The 18,778-nt window shown below is 33.6% G+C and overlaps 1 protein-coding gene across 1 annotated transcript in view; it reads right to left on the reverse strand.

Moving 5' to 3' along the window:
* Nucleotides 1-18,778, reverse strand: part of NCAM2 (neural cell adhesion molecule 2) — a 285,546-nt gene that overhangs the window by 81,386 nt on the left and 185,382 nt on the right. Inside the window, exon 13 of the mRNA XM_051984853.1 lies at nt 8,253-8,372. Within this exon, the coding sequence (XP_051840813.1) occupies nt 8,253-8,372 (120 nt within the window). The remainder of the gene's footprint in view (nt 1-8,252; nt 8,373-18,778) is intronic.

Below are 18,778 nucleotides of genomic sequence, written 5' to 3' on the forward strand. Positions count from 1 at the left end.
GTTAAAAGTAGATGTATAGAACCTCAATGTTTATTAAGTCTTAGGTGCACTTACATAACTATATTTTTGAAAAGAATTTTCTTTGAAAGAATTACTAATAACATAATATCTCCATAGTCTATTCTGGAGTCTAAAATGTCACCGGTGGCCATCTGACTGAGCTGAATGTGTGTGGCAAAATTAGGAGAAGGAATTCCTCTAAAGAAAGAGGGAGGGAAAAGGGGAAAACACAAACGGGAAGAAGGATCACAGAAAAGGAAGGGAAGACAGAAGGCAATAGAAGAGGTTAAAAAAAAAAGGATAGAAAACATTGACTACTTTGTAAAACATTAGATTATAATATTTACTTATGTTGCCTCAGATGGAATATTCCTTTCCTCCTCATTCCCCCAAAATGGTTGAAGAAAATAGTAGGATCTTGAAGGATTTAATAACTGCTTATAACACTTCTTCCACTTGACACCTGACTGATAACTGATAAAAATAGTTGATAGTCTTGGACAATTTAAGTTTAATCTAAGGGGTGATTTGAATAATAGCACCCACAAATTTAACAAGAGTAAATGGGGGATATTAATGCTGTTTTGTGGCCTGGAAGGATAGATATTCCTTTAGGCAGAGAGTACCCATGTCTGGTGTCAGAATGGAAAGAATGTTGGGGCTCTCTGAATTTATAGATGTTGTGAGAGATCATTTAGTCCAATTTTTCATTTTACAGATAAGGAAGCTGTGGACTCAAGCAACTAAGTGACTTTCCTAAAATTGCAAAGGAATTAAAAGTAGAACCAGAATTCATCATCAGATATTTGGATTCTAAAACTAATCTTTTTTTTCAACCAGGCTGTTTAAATTTTGTGATAGGACTTTTGTGTGATTGGATCAGTGGAGATAAGAGTTCCAAGGGAAAAGCTTCAAGGATAGAGGGTATACAATTTTGGTTAGGTGAATCTAAGACCTTCTTCCTGATCATCCTTCAACGAATTAAGCCAACAAAATTAAAACAGTGCCTTTTGTGCTGTGAATATCTTGAACACAAGAATCATGTTCTCATTTAAATAAAAGGAAAGCTTGGACTGTTATTCAGAGCCATAAATTCTCAATGAGATAGAGCTTTAACCCTAGGTAGTATAGGAAAAATAACTCCTAAACCTTACCTTAGAGTAAAAGGCAATGGATCTTCCAATGGCTATCAAAATATACATGAGAGAAATACTAAAAACACTATCAGAGGCAACAGAGCTGTGACTGAGGCCAGTGAATAGAAAAGAAAGCAGGAATTTGCCAATCCAAGGAGCAACATTTGAAGAAAGTGATATTGTAGAATATTTACTATCCAACTTTGGGAATACTATAATTAATATAAATAATATATAATGTTCTTTAATTCTTTTTCTATGAATTAAATTCCTTTTGATATATATGGTGTTCCAAAGCTTTTAGAGTTTAAAACTCCTCCCTGTATTATAATGGCTAACATACTTGCAAATGTGGAATTGGTGCTATGATACTGGGTTGTATTTACTTGAGGAACCTTGTGTTTTAGGCATTTTTGATACAAAGATTATGTGAATACTTTATTTTACAGTGCAGACACCTAGTTATATATTTACCTTAACGCTTGACCCTAATCTGATTCCAATTTGGCAATATTGCAGGACCAAGGGAAACATTTTAGAATGAGTGAGCAATACAATCAATGGAAACTTTGGAAAATCTGTCCATGGTAAAAGAAGAAAATGGCTTCCTATTAGAACAAATCTAAAAATAAGTGAAAGTGAATGAGTTTATTATTATTTTTCTTGACAGACAGTAATTTGTTCTTATTTGATATTTAGATCAGAGTTTGGGCAAAGTGCTGTCTACTCTCCACCATCTTAGCCCCACCCCAATATGGGGTATAATCTCCCACAAATATAACAGTGTCAGTGGGAAGAGAGAACACTGAGGAAAATCTGTTTTTCAGAAGTCCTGCTCATCAGCTAGCTGTCTCACTCTGAATATGTGAAGGACATGCAGATATGAGCTGCCTTGACCATTTGTATTCTCTAATTTTCTGCTTCTAATTGTGTGTTCTCTCTTCCCACTGACACTATTATATTTGTGGGAGATTATACCCCATATTAGGTTGGGGCCAAGATGGTGGAGAGTAGACAGCACTTTGCCCAAACTCTTCCTGGCTTTCCTCCCCCCAACACTAGAACAAGTCTCTGAACATATTTGGGAGTGACAGAAAGAAATCTCCAGCAGAAGACATCTTGGAAAAACTTCAAGGAACGTCTATCTCAATTGGGCAGGGGGGTATGCAGCACGGTGCAGGAGTGGGGAGGCCCAAGGTGGAGAGTTCCCACATGGGGAATCGTGAGGGAGGCTCTTAGCCAGAATACAGCAGGTTGGCTACTCTGTCCTGGTTCAGAAGCCAGTGGATCAGCAGACTGGCTGTGAGACCTCCAACACAACTACAGAAGGCAAATAGTGAGCTCCTGGACCCCAGAATAAAAAGCAAGACTTGGCCAGGCCCAGCCAGCTCAGGGAGGAAGCCTGGAACAGTAGCAGCCTCAGCGTAAAGTGAAGCACCTGTCACCCTTTAGAGGAAGCTTGGGACAATCTCCCCAATGCCCTAGGAGCAGACATCAACTTTTAAAAATGAACAAAAAAGCAAAAAGCGTTCTGACTGTAAGGTATCTGTTATGGAGATAGGGAGAAGTGACTGCAAACCCTGAGGACACCAAAGGCAAAATGCTTCAGATGAAGCCTTAAAGGGAGATATGAACTGATCTCCAACTCAAAAAGCTCTCTTGGAAGAATTTAAAAAAGAACTTAAAAGAGTTAGAAGAAAAATGGGGAAAGGGAATTAAAGTTTTGCAGGAGAGTTTGGAAACAGAAACACAGAAAGTGACTGAAGATAAACAATTACTTAAAAATACATTTGGTAAAATGGAAAAATATATATACATATATATTGAAGAAAACTACTTCTTTAAAAATAGATTTGGCAAAATAGATTTTGGCAAAAAAATTACTCCTTGGGGGAAAAAAGAAATTATTCCCCAGGTTTTTGGAACTGAATGTTTTGTAGTTATTGCTCTGATAATGCCATCTCAATAAATGCTTTTGCTTTGAGTTAAAGCTCATGGGGTAATTGTTACCCTGGGGATCCTACCAGTGAGTGTTAGTTTAATACAGTGAGGGGCGAGGGAGAGTTAGCTCAGAGGGTGCATGGTATTAATGTCAAATACTGATTGACAAAGCACATACCTTTTACAAAGTATTATTCTAGGTGGGACTAACTTTTAAATTAATTAATAACAATTCATAAAGTTCTTTAAGGTTTACAAAGTGCTTTCCTTATACATCTCTGTGGAAGAGATAGGATAAGTATCATTATTCTCATTTTACAGATGAGTAAATTGAGCATTAATCTACTGTAATAGAGATATGAAATATATATGTGAAATATGTAATATCTATATCTATATCTATCTATATATATATAGAGAGAGAGAGAGGGAGGGAGGGAGGGAAAGAGAAAAAGAGAGAGGGAGAGAGAGAAACAGAGAAAGAGAGAGAGAGAGTGTGTGTGTGTGTTAAACAGACAGAGAAGGTGAGTTCTGAATCAAGAAATTCACCACTCTGGCCTAGCTGTATCAGATCTAAAATTATATTATAAAGCAACGGTTACCAAAAACCATTTGGTATTGGTTAAGAAATAGACTAGTTGATCAATGGAATAGGTTAGGTTCAAAGGACAAAACAGCCAATAACTTTAATAATCTAGTGTTTGACAAACCCAAAGACCCCAGTTTTTGGGATAAGAACTCACTATTTGACAAAAATTTCTGGGAAAATTGGAAATTAGTATGGCAGAAACTAGGCATTGACCCACACTTAACACTGTACACCAAGATAAGGTCAAAATGGGTTTATGATCTCAGCATAAAGAATGAGATTATAAATAAATTGGAAGAGCATAAATAAATTGGAAGAGTTTACCTCTCAGACCTGTGGAAGAGGAAGGAATTTATGACCAAAGAAGAACTAGAGATCATTATTTTTTTTAAATTTTTATTTAATAATTACTTTATATTGACAGAATCCATGCCATGGTAATTTTTTTTACAACATTATCCCTTGCACTCGTTTCTGTTCCGATTTTCCCCTTCCCTCCCTCCACCCCCTCCCCTAGATGGCAAGCAGTCCTATATATGTTAGATATGTTGCAGTATATCCTAGATACAATATATGTTTGCAGAACCGAACAGTTCTCTTGTTGCACAGGGAGAATTGGATTCAGAAGGTATAAATAACCCGGGAAGAAAAACAAAAATGCAGATAGTTCACATTTGTTTCCCAGTGTTCTTTCTTTGGGTGTAGCTGCTTCTGTCTGTCATTTATCAATCGAAACTCAGTTAGGTCTCTTTGTCAAAGAAATCCACTTCCATCAAAATATGTCCTCATACAATATCGTTGTCGAAGTGTATAATGATCTCCTGGTTCTGCTCATTTCACTTAGCATCAGTTCATGTAAGTCTCACCAGTCCTCTCTGTATTCATCCTGCTGGTCATTTCTTACAGAACAATAATATTCCATAACATTCATATACCACAATTTACCCAGCCATTCTCCAATTGATGGGCATCCATTCATTTTCCAGTTTCTAGCCACTACAAATAGGGCTGCTACAAACATTTTGGCACATACAGGTCCCTTTTCCTTCTTTAGTATTTCTTTGGGATATAAGCCCAATAGAAACACTGCTGGATCAAAAGGTATGCACAATTTGATAACTTTTTGGGCATAATTCCCGATTGCTCTCCAGAATGGCTGGATTCGTTCACAACTCCACCAACAATGCATCAGTGTCCCAGTTTTCCCGCATCCCCTCCAACATTCATCATTATTTTTTCCTGTCATCTTAGCCAATCTGACAGGTGTGTAGTGGTATCTCAGAGTTGTCTTAATTTGCATTTCACTAGAGATCATTATTGATCACAAAATAGAAAATTTTGATTATATCAAATTGAAAAGTTTTTGTACAAACAAAACTAATACAGACAAGATTAGAAGGGAAGCAATAAACTGGGAAAACATTTTTACGTTAAAGGTTCTGATAAAGGCCTCATTTCCAAAATATACAGAGAACTGACTCTAATTTATAAGAAAGCAAGCCATTCTCCAATTGATAAATGTTCAAAGGATATGAACAGACAATTCTCAGATGAAGAAATTGAAACTATTTCTAGCTGTATGAAAAGATGTTCCAAGTCATTATTAATCAGAGAAATGCAAATTAAGACAACTCTGAGATACCACTACATACCTGTCAGATTGGCTAGAATGATAGGGAAAGATAATGTGGAATGTTGGAGGGGATGCGGGAAAACAGGGACACTGATACATTGTTGGTGGAATTGTGAATACATCCAGCCATTCTGGAGAACAATCTGGAACTATGCTCAAAAAGTTATCCAACTATGCATCCCCTTTGATCCAGCAGTGTTACTTCTAGGCTTATATCCCAAAGAGATTTTAAAGAAGGGAAAGGGACCTGTATGTGCCAAAATGTTTCTGGCAGCCCTGTTTGTAGTGGCTAGAAGCTGGAAAATGAATGGATGCCCATCAATTGGAGAATGGTTGGGTAAATTGTGGTATATGAGTGTTATGGGATATTATTGTTCTGTAAGAAATGACCAGCAGGATGAATACAGAGAGGCTTGGAGAGACTTACATGAACTGATGCTAACTGAAATGAGCAGAACCAGGAGATTATTATATACTTCAACAACGATACTATATGAGGATATATTCTGATGGAAGTGGATTTCTTCGACAAAGAGATCTAACTCAGTTTCGATTGATCAATGATGGATAGAAGCAGCTACACCCAAAGAAAGAACACTGGGAAATGAATGTAAACTGTTTGCATTTTTGTTTTTCTTCCCGGGTTATTTTTAGTTTCTGAATCCAATTCTCCATGTGCAACAAGAGAATTGTTCAGTTCTGCACACATATGTTGTATCTAGGATATACTGTGACATATTTAACATGTATAGGACTGCTTGCCATCTGGGGGAAGGGATGGAGGGAGGGAGGGGAAAAGTCAGAACAGAAGTGAGTGCAAGAGATAATGTTGTAAAAAATTACCCAGGCATGGGTTCTGTCAATAAAAAGTTATAATTATGAAAAAAAAAAGAAATTCACCACTCTTTCCATTGTGTCATATCTTCTCTGTTAATGATTAAAAAAAATCTTCTTCAAAAAAGTTTCTCTGGAATATTATACATGGATTTTGGAATTATTATTTTGGAGGTGCCTTAATAATCAACTTACAAACTAAATTAAAAAAACATTCTTTATTACATTATAGCTATAAAATTTTTGATAGTATATTGTAGAATTTACCTGAAGCACTTTTTCACTATAATTGCTTCTTAGAGTTGAAATAGTAGTAGATAGCATTTATGTAGTGCTTTAAGATTTGCAAGATGATTTACAAAAATTAGCTCATTTTAGGTCCACAATAATCCATATCACAAATGAGGAAACTAAATATTTACTGTAACTTGCTCAAGGTCACCACTAGTAAATGTCTGAGAATGGATTTAAACTCTGTTCTTCATGATTCCTCTACTGACCATACTAGTGATCTGCCTACATGAGTTCTTTTCCCTAAAAATGAAACTTTCTTCAACAAAGAATATTTGCCATTTAAAGTATATCAAAACAATGGGCACTGACGAAGACAATTCCAAAAAGAAATTTTGAAAAAGACCTAAACATCTTTGGAATAAAAGCAGAGCTTTCTAAAATGACTGTTTGAATATTCATCTGCATCTACAAGTTTTCTGGTTTTTAACGGAAAACAAATAAACAACTAACCAGGCTTATATAAAATATGTCATAAAAGGAACCAAGAGTAAGAATATGGGAAAAGAAAAAAAATTAGCAAATGTAAGGCAAGTGCTAAATTGTGTAGTCATTTTGATGAATGGTTGTGTTCAGAGAACTAATTCATCATGAGTCGGGGGGAGAATTTATGAAAAATATATGATTTCAGCTGGCTGTGAGAAAATAGACTTGGGAAATGTAGAACTAAGTGGGGAGGTCCCCAAAGGCTTGTTAAAGCAAAGGGTCTTTATCTTTTTCTGTAATAATCATCAAACCTTGGGAAGTCTGATGAAGGCTATGGACCCTATATAGAATATCTTTAAATGCATAAAATTACATAAGATTATAAAGGAAATTAATTTCACTGAAATACAGTTATCAAAATATTTGTAAAAAAAAAAAAAGATCAAAGACTGTTGGGTTTGAGGAACAAACATTTATTAAGCACCTATTATGAGCCATGTATTACCATAAGAACTTTTAAAAAATTCAAAAAACTAATTTGTTCCTCACAGGTTCTTTAAATGTCCCCATTTTACAGTTGAGGAAACTTAGGGGCATAGAAGTTAAATCACTTGCCCAGTTTACAGATTTGATAAGTGTCTGATTTTGTTTTGAATTCAGATCTTTTCGGCTCTAGGTCAACTCAATGTTTTATTCATTGAACCAGGAAGTGAGAATAAGTTTATTTCTAGTGCATATATGGAAATCAGCCTGAATAAGTGGAGAAATTAGCTATAATGAGAAATATGGGGCATAGTACTTCCATTTCTTTTTAAATGTTTTAAATTCCATCTAGTAAATTTCATAATTCTAGAAATGTCATGTATGAAAGTAGGATTATAGATAACTTTTATATCATTATTTTTGTCACTGAGCTTCCTTTTTCCTAAATTCTAGAAAATTTAATTGTCTTTACAAGAGCCCAAGAGGGGAAGTTATGTGAATGAGCCTATCTCAGTTATTATTCTCATATCATCACCATTAAAGATGTAGATTAATTTAATGGTACTATTTTCTCTTATAACTTATAGTTTATAGAATAAAAGCAATAGCCACACTAAATTAAAGTAATAGAATATTGAACATTATAGTAGACAGAAAATAGAAAAACTATGATCTCATTAATTAAGATATAAATAAATAATAACCCTTCTTTATTAGAAAATTTGTCCCTTGAGAAATTTGTGTTTTAATGCATTTCTTTGCATTAGTGTAGCACAAAGAAGCTTCTAGAATTCTGAATAGATTATATACTTCCCAATTTACCTTGAGTTAATTTATGATTTTGCATGCAAAGGGAGTAACAAACATATTGTTATAATACTTTCAAAGTCTTGTATTAGTTTAAAAAGTTATTACTTACGGACTGGTAATGTTTGAAAGATTTCAGTTTTACTGTAGTCCCCTTGACCTTTTCCATTTACAGCTGCAACCTTGATTTCATAGGTTGTATTTGGTTCTAAATTGCTTAAAACAACCGTTGCTGAGGGGAGAAAAAGAAAGAGAAAGAAAGTGAGAGAGAGAGAGTGAGTGAGAGAGAGAGAGAGAGACTTAATACAAATGGAAGGCTGAAGGAAGGTATAAAAGAATTACAATTTCTTCACAATATTCAGATTGTTTTTTTTGTAAGTTACTAGGAAAAGAGAGGAAAAAATGAGAATTTTAGGATGAAATGGGAGAAAGAGGCATATCCTCAAACTGTTAAAACCTCTCCAGCCTAGTAACGTGGGCACAGTTGTTTTCAAAGGTTAAGAGGCGCCAAGGAACTTTCAACTGAAATGAAGGACATATAAAAACAAAACAAAAAAATTAATACTTTAAAAGCCCCCTATGAATACAGTAATAATTTTTTATTAAAAAATTCCTTTAAAATATTTTCCATGCAAATGTACCAATAGAGAAATTCTAGATTTCATTCAAAGATGTTAATGAGAAAGGCTCCAACTAAAGCCTAATTTTACTGAGAAAAGCATAGGGAAAAAAAAAAGATTCACATGAAACAAATATTCAAAAAAAATTGCAGAAGATGACTATAAGCCTGAGATTTTTCTATTCAGGGGCTCTCTGGGAAAGGCTGAAGTCAACATTATTTCCTGTAAATCAGGGCCTAAAACCAAAAATGGTCTGGTTAGGGTTAGTTGGGGCCAAATCATAGGACAAGTTAAAACCGGTAATCTATTGGACAGGTGACAGCACCAGGAGATAGAGATGGACCTGGGGCAAGGTCAGTGCACAGGAGGAGAAATCAGTACTTGACTTTAAGTCAGTACAATCTCTGGAAGATGAAGTAAGAGACTAGTGAAATGTTAGGTCCTGTTGCAGCTAAATCAGGAGACAAAGCCAAGTCCTAGTTGATGCACAAAGTGATAGAAAGGCAGAGGGTTAATGTGACTATGATCTTTCACCTGTAATAAATCCCTGTACCCATGTGGATAATCATAAAAGAAGATAAAGGCAGGGACTGAGGTAGAGCACAGGCTTGGTCTCATACCTAGCTCTAGCTCCTCATCTTCAGCCAGAGCTACATAAGAAGTCAAGAAAGGAGAACAGGATCCAGTTCTCCTATCTAGAACTATAGCAGGATGACAGTAGGGACAGAAATTGGGCCTCGCCATCCTACTGAAATGTAAAGGAAAGAACAGCATCTGTAACTAGCACCAAGATCCAGTGGAAATATAAGGATGCTCCTAAAGCCAATAAAAAACAATATGGTTTGAGAACCTGAGAAGAAAAACCCACAAGAGGAAAGTAACTCTGTAATAAGAACACAGAATACCAGAAAAGAGAATGCACTGAAAGCATCGACTTTGGAATGGAATTATGAAATGAAGAAAGAAATGAAATGTGATAAAGAGTGAAATTAAGAGTGCTTGGAAAGGAAAATAAATAATTCAGAACAGAAAGCAGAAAACTATCTAAATAGATATCTAATATATCTAATATGTCAAAATAGAAAAATCTAAAAAAAAATTGGAATAGAACAAGTAGAACTTAATGATTCAATGTAAAAATATGAAAAGTAAAAAAAAAAAACCTGGAAAAATCATAATATATAAAATACCTGCTATCACAAACAAGTGACCTAATAAATAGGATGAAGAAAGATAATTTAAGACTCATCAGACTCCCAGAAAACCTTAGCAAAACAAAACAAAAACCCTCAAATAAACTGGAATATCATATTTTAAGAAATCATAAATGAAAACTACCTTGAATTATTAGAACATAAAGGAAAGCAAAAATGACAAAATATCAACACATCAAGATATGTCACCAAAATTATTATATACAAGAACTAATAGAACTTACTGCCTAAAAGAATTGAATTCAACTTTTGTGTTGCCAAGAAACATAAAGAGAATTCTTGAGAAAATAATTTTATTGATGTCCTGAGAAAAATAAGTGGTGGGCCTGTGTTTCCAGAACTCAGAAAGTCAGTAGTTATGGTAAATGGTGATTTTGGTTATAATCTTTTTATGATTAATTAATAGTCAATTAATCAATAAGCATTTATTAAGCAGTCATTTTTTGCCAGCCACTATGCTAAGCAATGGAAACACAAAGAAGTAAAAATATGTTAGAGTACTGAGCCTGGATTTAGGAAGATGAATCTTCCTAAGTTAAAACTATATGAGCCTAAACAAGTCACTTAACTCTATTTTTCTCACTTTCCTCATCTGTAAAATGTACTGGAAAAGGAAATGGCAAACTCCTCCAGTATTTTTGCCAAGAAAACTCCAAAGAGTTGGACATGAAATGAAAGAACAATCTATATAGAGGCTACTTTAGAAGTTTTGAATTTTTTTTCTTTCCCATAATCCTTTTCTCACTTGTTATAAACCCATTATAATCGTAAATGCAAAAATGCCTGACAGTGCTGTTGCTAATTAACATGCCCATTTTATTGTTTTTGATACATATTAATTACATATAGTTATTACTTCATTATTTCTTACTTTATATGCTGAATAAACATTTAATGATTATTTTTAAATTATTAGTTTGCTAAACACAATTTTATTTTACCACTTCTTGAAAAAATAGAACATAAAATGTTTAATAAATATTATGATTTTTTTGAACTAGAACTACATAATTATTTCCTGATTTTATGAGTGGATCCAGAGAATAAAAACAAGGACAGTATAAGGAAGATGTTGAAAAGAAAGGTCAAAATTGAAATACTGCAACATAATTCATAGCAGTGTCAGAACTCAGAAGACTTTGTTAACTAACTAATCTATTAGATAAAGTAAAAATATCAGACACATTGACAGGATGAGACAGCAACTGGAAACTGACTTTGACATTCTCTTTTGAGGAAGAATTGTCAAGAAAGTAAAGGCCATAAATTCAATGTACTTAATAAGAAAGGGTAAGATAATAACAAAATTGAAAATACAAAAAGTTTGATGTGTAAATACATTTAATTCAATTTAATTCAACTGGGAGATAAGTAAGAATAAGTAGAGATGAGGGAAGAATTAGAGGGTAGACTTGGTAAGAGAATGATTACAAGACATACCAACTTCAACCAGGACTGATCCTAAAGGAAGGATTAAGTAAAAAATTTAATAAAGGGTAAGAATTAATAACTCTTATTTAGCCTGGGTGAAGAGAAGAAAGGCAAAAAAGCAAAATCAAATGACTGAAATTATACATTATTGGTGGTGTTCTAATCCCTTTTTAAATGAATGTTAATGAATAGGGTATGGTGTAAAAACTAACAAATTAAAAAATGAATTAAAAAATAGAAATTCAGAAAATCAAAGTGACTATTAAAGATAAAAACAACCATTTAATTGGAAATAAAATTAAATACTGCGTTTAGGGGGAAAGAAGCAATATGTTAGTTATTTAGAATAAAGAGAAAACCAATTTCCAAAATTTAGAAAGAAGACTTTTTAATAGATGAAAAGAAAATAAAATAACTTATTTTAAACTATTTTTCCTATTATAACATCAAAACAGAAAACAGAATAGTTACAAATATATCTATAAAATATAAGATACCAAAATTAACAAACAATAAGCAGAGAAATTTTTTAAAAAATAACTTAGAATATTTAATTGAATAATCCATAAACTTCCATGGCAGTAATGAGGGTAGGGAGGAGGAGGAACTTAAGGCTTGAATGGATTAACTAATAAAATCTACCAAACATTTTTTAAAAATTTAATTTATATGTAAATTACTTTTTGCACAGAAAATAAAACTATTCTCTGATTTTTGACAAAGAAAATATTAGTGACTTGGAACATTTTTTAAATGACTCTTGAAAACTTGGATTTCTTCATTTGATAACTATCTGTTTACATCCTTTGACATAATTTTTGATTTTATATATTTCTGAGACTGTACTTTATATCTTGGTTATCAGACCCTTCTCAGAGATGTTGGAAGCAAAAGATTTTTTTCCTCAGTTAACAGTTTTGCTTTATATCTCCTTTGTATTTCAAATTTATGTCTACACCTAATTTCTGCCAGATTACTTTCTGATCTTTTCAATAATTATATTTTTAAAAGATTTTATTTAACTTTTCTATTTTATATATTACCATAGTTATCCTAAAAAAGTTTTTCCCTGTCCCTCCCACACAAAAAAATCAACAAAACTGATCAATATATTGAAAAAGGAGTCCCCCAAAAATATACTATATATAACACCTATGGTCCTTTTACTTCTGCAAAGAGGTAGGTTGTGCGTAGTGTCACACATCTCTTCATTCTGAGTTCTTTTTGATTGTTATAATTTTATCAGATTTATTTTTGACTTTGGGATGTGTAGTTCTTGGGATTGTTTGAAATACTGATGTACAAAACTATCACTTTTGTCTATGATATGATCAGTATGCTTAGGGAACCCTAAAGAATAACTAAAAAAAACCTAATTGAATTGAATTGAAATAATTAACAACTTTAGCAAAGTTCAGGATATAAAACAAACCCACACAAGTCATCAGCATTTTTGTGTATTACTAACCAAACACAGCAGGAAGATATAGAAAGAGAAATTCCATTTGAAATAATAGCAGACAATATAAAGCACTTGACAATTTACCTGCCAAGACAAATCCAGGGACTATATAAACACAATTATAAAATGATTTCCACATGAATAAAGATAGATCTAAACAATGGAGTAATGTTAATTGCTCATGGGTAAGTCAAATCAATATAATAAAAATAACAATTCTAAGTGAATTTACTTTATTCAGTACTATACCAATCAAACTATCAAAGAATTATTTATAGAGCTAGAAAAAAATAATAAAATTCATCTGGAAGAAAAAAGTCAAGAAAATCAAAAGAATCATGAAAAATAATGTGAAGGAGGATGACTTAACAGTACCAGATTAACTAACAATATTGGTGATCATCAAAACAATTTGTACTGGCTAAAGAAATGCGGATCAGTGGAATAACATAGGGATATAATATGCAGGAGTAAATCATGATGGTAACTGAGAAACTCAGATTCAAGCTTTTGGGGCAAGAACTCACTATTTGCCAAAAAAAGCTAAGAAAAATGTGAAGCTCTTTGGCAGAAAACAGGCATATGCCAATATCTCATACCATATATCAAAATAATGGCAAAATGGATAAATGACTTAGATATAAAGGCTGGCATCATAAGTAAATTAGGGGAGCATGGAAAAATGTTCCTGTCAAATTTATGGATGAGAAAAGAATTTATGACTAATGAGATAGAAAGGATCATAGAAGGTAAAATGGTTCATTTTAATTATATGAAATTAAAAAAGGTTTGTACAATGTAGTCACAATTAGAAGGAAAGTAGCAAGTGGGGAAAATTTACAGCAAATTTCTTTTATGAAAGCTTTATTTTTCAAATATATAGGGAACTGAGCCAAACTGGTAAAAATAAAGAGTCATTCCCAAGTTGATAAATGGTCAAAGGACCTAAACAGGCAATTCTCAAAAGATAAAATAAAGCTATCAATACTTACATGAAAAAATGCTCTAAATTAGTATTGATTAGAGAACTGCAAAAAACCAACCAACCAAAAAAAAAAATAACAACCCAAAAAACTCATGCTCTGAGACACCACTGATTAACATGATAGAAAAGGAAAATGATAAATGCTGGAGGAGATGTGCATTGTTAGTGAAGTTATGAACTGGTCCAACCATTATGGAGAACAATTTGGAACAACACCCAAAAGGCAACAAAAACCTTGCAATAGCACCATTAAGTCTGTATCCCAAAGAAATCAATGAGAAAAAAAAAAGACCCATATGTAGAAATATTTATAGCAATTCTTTCTGTGATGGAAAAATTGGAAACTGAAGGGATGTACATTAATTTTGCAAATGGCTGAACAATGGGGAATATTATGAAGTGAAGTAAACAGAACTAGAACACTATACACAGTAAAAGCAATATTGTAAATGATAACCAATTAAGAAAGACTTAGCTGATCTAAATCTGATCAAGAGTATGATCCAACACAATTCCAAAGGATCCAAACTGAAAAATACTATCTACCTCCAAACAGAAAATGAATGAATTGAGTGCAGATTGAAGCATACATTTTTCAGTTTCTTTATCATTCTTTTTTATAAATGTGTATTATCCGAAGGCATTTCTTTTGTTGTGTTATCTATACTTAAAGTTTAAATATCAAAAGTAAAGAAAAACTTTAAAAAAGTCTTTTCTATCTTTTAATTGTGGTCAAAATAAAGTGACTAACAGAGAAGAACTTATAAAAGCACATAAATTTAAAGTAGAATCTGAGGATTTTTTTCTTTGGGGCCCTTTCTTGAAATAAAAATCAAGACTTTTTGGGAGGGTGACATGGAGTGGGAGGGTATGTGCTGAGATAAGATCTCAGGACTGCCTCCCACAGAATCTATTTTAAAACAGATTGGTTCTGTTAATCCAGTTAATTTCTAAGGGAAATTCTTAGATCAGTTTATGAATTCTTATAAATTATGGGAACTAGTAAGAGTAGCACAGCTAAAGGGATTCCTTTATATAAGTCAGAGAAAATATTGAAGGAAAAAATCTGTAGATGACAAATCTTTCTCCCTCTGATCTCTTCACCTGGAGAAATGATGTCCCCAGGTATGAAGAAAATTCAGGAGTAGTGATCATTTTGATGAAGTCCTGGATAGCCAGATTGGTCTGAGCAGAGAAAGCCTGAAGCACTGATAGGATTATGACACTCCCCAGAAGACAAACTGAGAATAGCAGAGATAATGATCTCAGTTTTAAGTGAGTCTTTTGTTCTTAAGTAGGTCTCTAGAAACCCCACTTTTACTTATCTAATCAGAAAGCCAAATTATGAGGTCAAACTTTTACCCTCCCAGATTATATTTCCCCTATAAAAGATCTGTTCATAGAGTAGATCTTTCTGGGTAATTGTGAGCTAGCTCATCATGGGTACTCCTGCCTCATGGTATCTTTTTTCTTGTAATAGCTAACTCTTTTAGGGTACTAAAGCCCTTTTAGGGGTTAGCCCACCAGTCAATGGTATAATCCCGTTTCCCCTTTTAACCCCCTTTTGGGGTAACTCTGCTAAACTTCTCTGGATTTAGCCCGCCAATCAATGGCATACTCCCACGGTTGTGCCACAGCTTCCTTTTAGTTTCCTGCCTCAGTTTCCCTAAATTGTTCTATCTCAGTTCCTTGAATTGTTCTGCCTCAATCCCCCTGTTTGCCACACTCTCCCCTTCCTGATTATTAGGACTGATATCACTTAGGGTTGGCTACTCTAGGGTCATAAATTATAAATGTTTTAATCTCAGATAAGAGGGAGTTCAGACATCCTGGCTTCTAAGTCCTCCTAAGAGTTATCAAGAATTTACAGTCCTACTCTCAACCTGTCAGAACCGAATTTATGGTCCCTGCCTGGAAATTCCTGCGCTCACCAGTATTCAGACTGAACCCCTTGCCTTTGACTCCCCTGATCATTTGGAGCCATATAAAAATCATTGGAATCTCACATTCGATGCTGAATTCTTTGAGATGAAATTCCTGGGGGGAATAATGGATTCTATTCTGCTCCCCAGAAGATCTCTACCTCTCAGAAACCCAAATAAAATATTAAAAACTCTCTAATCTCTATCTTGCCTCAGTTTCTCCAGCATTATACCACTTCTTAGTATCTTGAATAGCTTTTTCCTCTTGATTAATTGTGAGTTTCACTAGGAAACTTGTCTTTTCCCCTGATAAGTGTTAAAATCCCTTTCCTTACTAATTCCTGTGTGCTATTCACATAATAAAATAGCAAAACCTTAGTAACTTGTGATAGATGTCTTGTCATGGTTGTGATGTAAATTGTGTCTCCCTTAACCTTTGGGGCAGGCCCGGATGTAAACTGTGTTCCTTTTGGGGAGGACTCTCAAATCCTGGGAAAAGCACACATTTCTGTCCATGAGGGAAATGCCTGATTAAGTAATCTCATTCAATTTTGAATTGAATTGAAGCCCCCAGCCTCAGACGGCTAATGAAAGACAACTCTGAACAACTAATCTTTGCAGACATCCTAATACTGTTGGAAGATATATTCCCTCCCCGCTAAGAAGGCTGACTTCCTAGCAAGCTGTCTTCTTAGGGGAAATAAAATTCCTTTTGCCACAGATTTTGGGTTTGTGAATTCTTTCACATAGGACCTGCAGCTCCGACCAGACAGGATCTCCCACCCCAATTCTCGTACCTCATCAGTTGCTCCATGTTGTGAACTTTTATATGAAATTCTTTTACAATTATGTTCTCCCAAATCTATTGCTCTTCCAAAACCACTCCTGATGCTTATTTTACCTTTTCATTTTTAATAATTAAAAAAAACATAATTGATTTAATAATGACTTTGCTCAACCCAAATGAAGGACCAATTATGGAGGCAGCTTTTTTAGTCCCCACAAAAGGGGGAATCCTCAATTGGTCTTTATTAGATCCACAATGGGATTCTAATAATCCTGATAATTACAACAGAATGTAGCAGGCCAGACGGTTTTTATTTGAGGCTTTGGTTATTTGAGCTTCCCCAGCAAACTGGAATAGGTTTTAGGAGATAGTTAGTACAAGAAGATGAGGATCCTATTCATTTTTATAATTGGCTGTGCAAAAATGTTAAATTTTATGGGAGACTAGACTCCTCTATTTTGAGAGATGTTCGCATCATTTGTACCCTTTTTATTAATTAGTCCCTTCCTGAGACATGAAAGTATTTCCACAAGAACTGCTCAGGTTAGCATGAAATGACTGTTGTGTAGTTAGAGGGAATTGCTTTTTAAATCTCTGAAGGAAAGCAAAGGGACCAGAGTGTGAAGCCTGTTTTAGGCCAAACCATTCTTTTAGGAGTTTCTATACAGGTCATTAGAAAGATTGTTGTACAAGCTGTGTTGAAAATGATATCTGAACAACTCTGGGCATTTCAAAAATGTTTCTACCATGGAAGGAAAGGTCCCATTATTCAAAACTATTTTAAGAGAAAAAGGAAACCTAGAAATCAAAAAGGAAATGGCTTTAAGGGTTCTCTAATTAGAAATAATAGAGGAAGAGGGAAGTGGTAAGGGCTATGGAGCTCTAGGATAGATTTTCTTTTTTTTCAGACCCCAAGCTGCCAGATTTTCTCCAGTTTCTCTTACCCCTACTTTCCTTCACTGATTTTACAAGTTCCATTGATAGAAATATAATAAGTGCTAAATGACTAACTGAAGCTGAGTGTGGAAATGAATTTTCTTTTACCTCAGAGAATCACCAGCTAATATAATTTATCCCCCAAATCCACCCATGAACTATTAGGGACAAAATCTTATAGTCAAATTTTAGAATTTTCTATTTTAACAGTATTTTATTTCCTACAAATTGTCCACCCCAATCTGACCAATGGGTTTAAAACTGCATAAATAGTCTTTTAAAGGCCTTAAATGCAATCACTTTAGAATTTCAGCAATTTATGTTCTAAATTATGTTATAAATTATTAAGTATTAACTCTCTGCAGATTCTAAAAAGTGAAGAGTAAGTAAGCAGAAGAAAGACAAGAGTATTTTTAATTTAGAAAACTGCTTTGAGTTAATTTCTGTAGGTAACATAAAAGAACTCTACTGTTAATTGGATTGGGAATAGATAGAACCCCACTCTTGTGTTTTCATCTGGAATATAATGAGACACTGCATGTCTCCTAAAAGTCTTTGCAATCAGTTAAAACATCTTAATGGTTTAAAAAAGTATTTGTCCCACAAACTTTTTCCTGGACAAGGAAGAGGTAGTACAGTAGCTCTCTAGATCTCCTAAAGAATGGCCGATATAGCTAATTGAGCAGATTGATGATAATTAGGATAGCAAATTAATGAACAGAATGCCCTGGGTTGAAATTAACTCTATAGCTTGTGAAAGTAGGGTTGTAATTTAACAATACTATGTGTAGTATCTGTAAGCCAATACAGAAAGTTATAGAAGGTTAGAAAAAATTTAATTAGCAAGGTGTTCCAAATATGATAAATTGGGTTTATTAAAATCACTTTTGAAATGTTTTATAATAGATTAGCTAGAAAAAGTGAATCTCATAATATAAAATAAGAATAAATAGTTCTTGTGTAAAATATAATATAGAATAATTGAAATTATATATTGACATTCTATATGATACCATTTGGTAAATAGATCCAGGTGTAATTGAATTTATTCTGGTCTCATTTTAAAGAAAATTAGCTATTTATTATTATTATCATATGCTATTGGAAAACTTGTTATCTGTGTGGTTTTTAAGCCAAATTATCACAATTACGTGATTTGTACTATGTATAAAGATAATGGCTAAATTAATTTGAAACTTTATTGTATTAGAAATATTGTTAGAAAAGTGAACTTGTCTTTTATTCTTGTGGGCTATGGATTTAATTGGTAAAAGACTAATG

Source organism: Antechinus flavipes, chromosome 3 (assembly GCF_016432865.1).
Source record: "Antechinus flavipes isolate AdamAnt ecotype Samford, QLD, Australia chromosome 3, AdamAnt_v2, whole genome shotgun sequence".
NCBI lineage: Eukaryota > Metazoa > Chordata > Mammalia > Dasyuromorphia > Dasyuridae > Antechinus > Antechinus flavipes.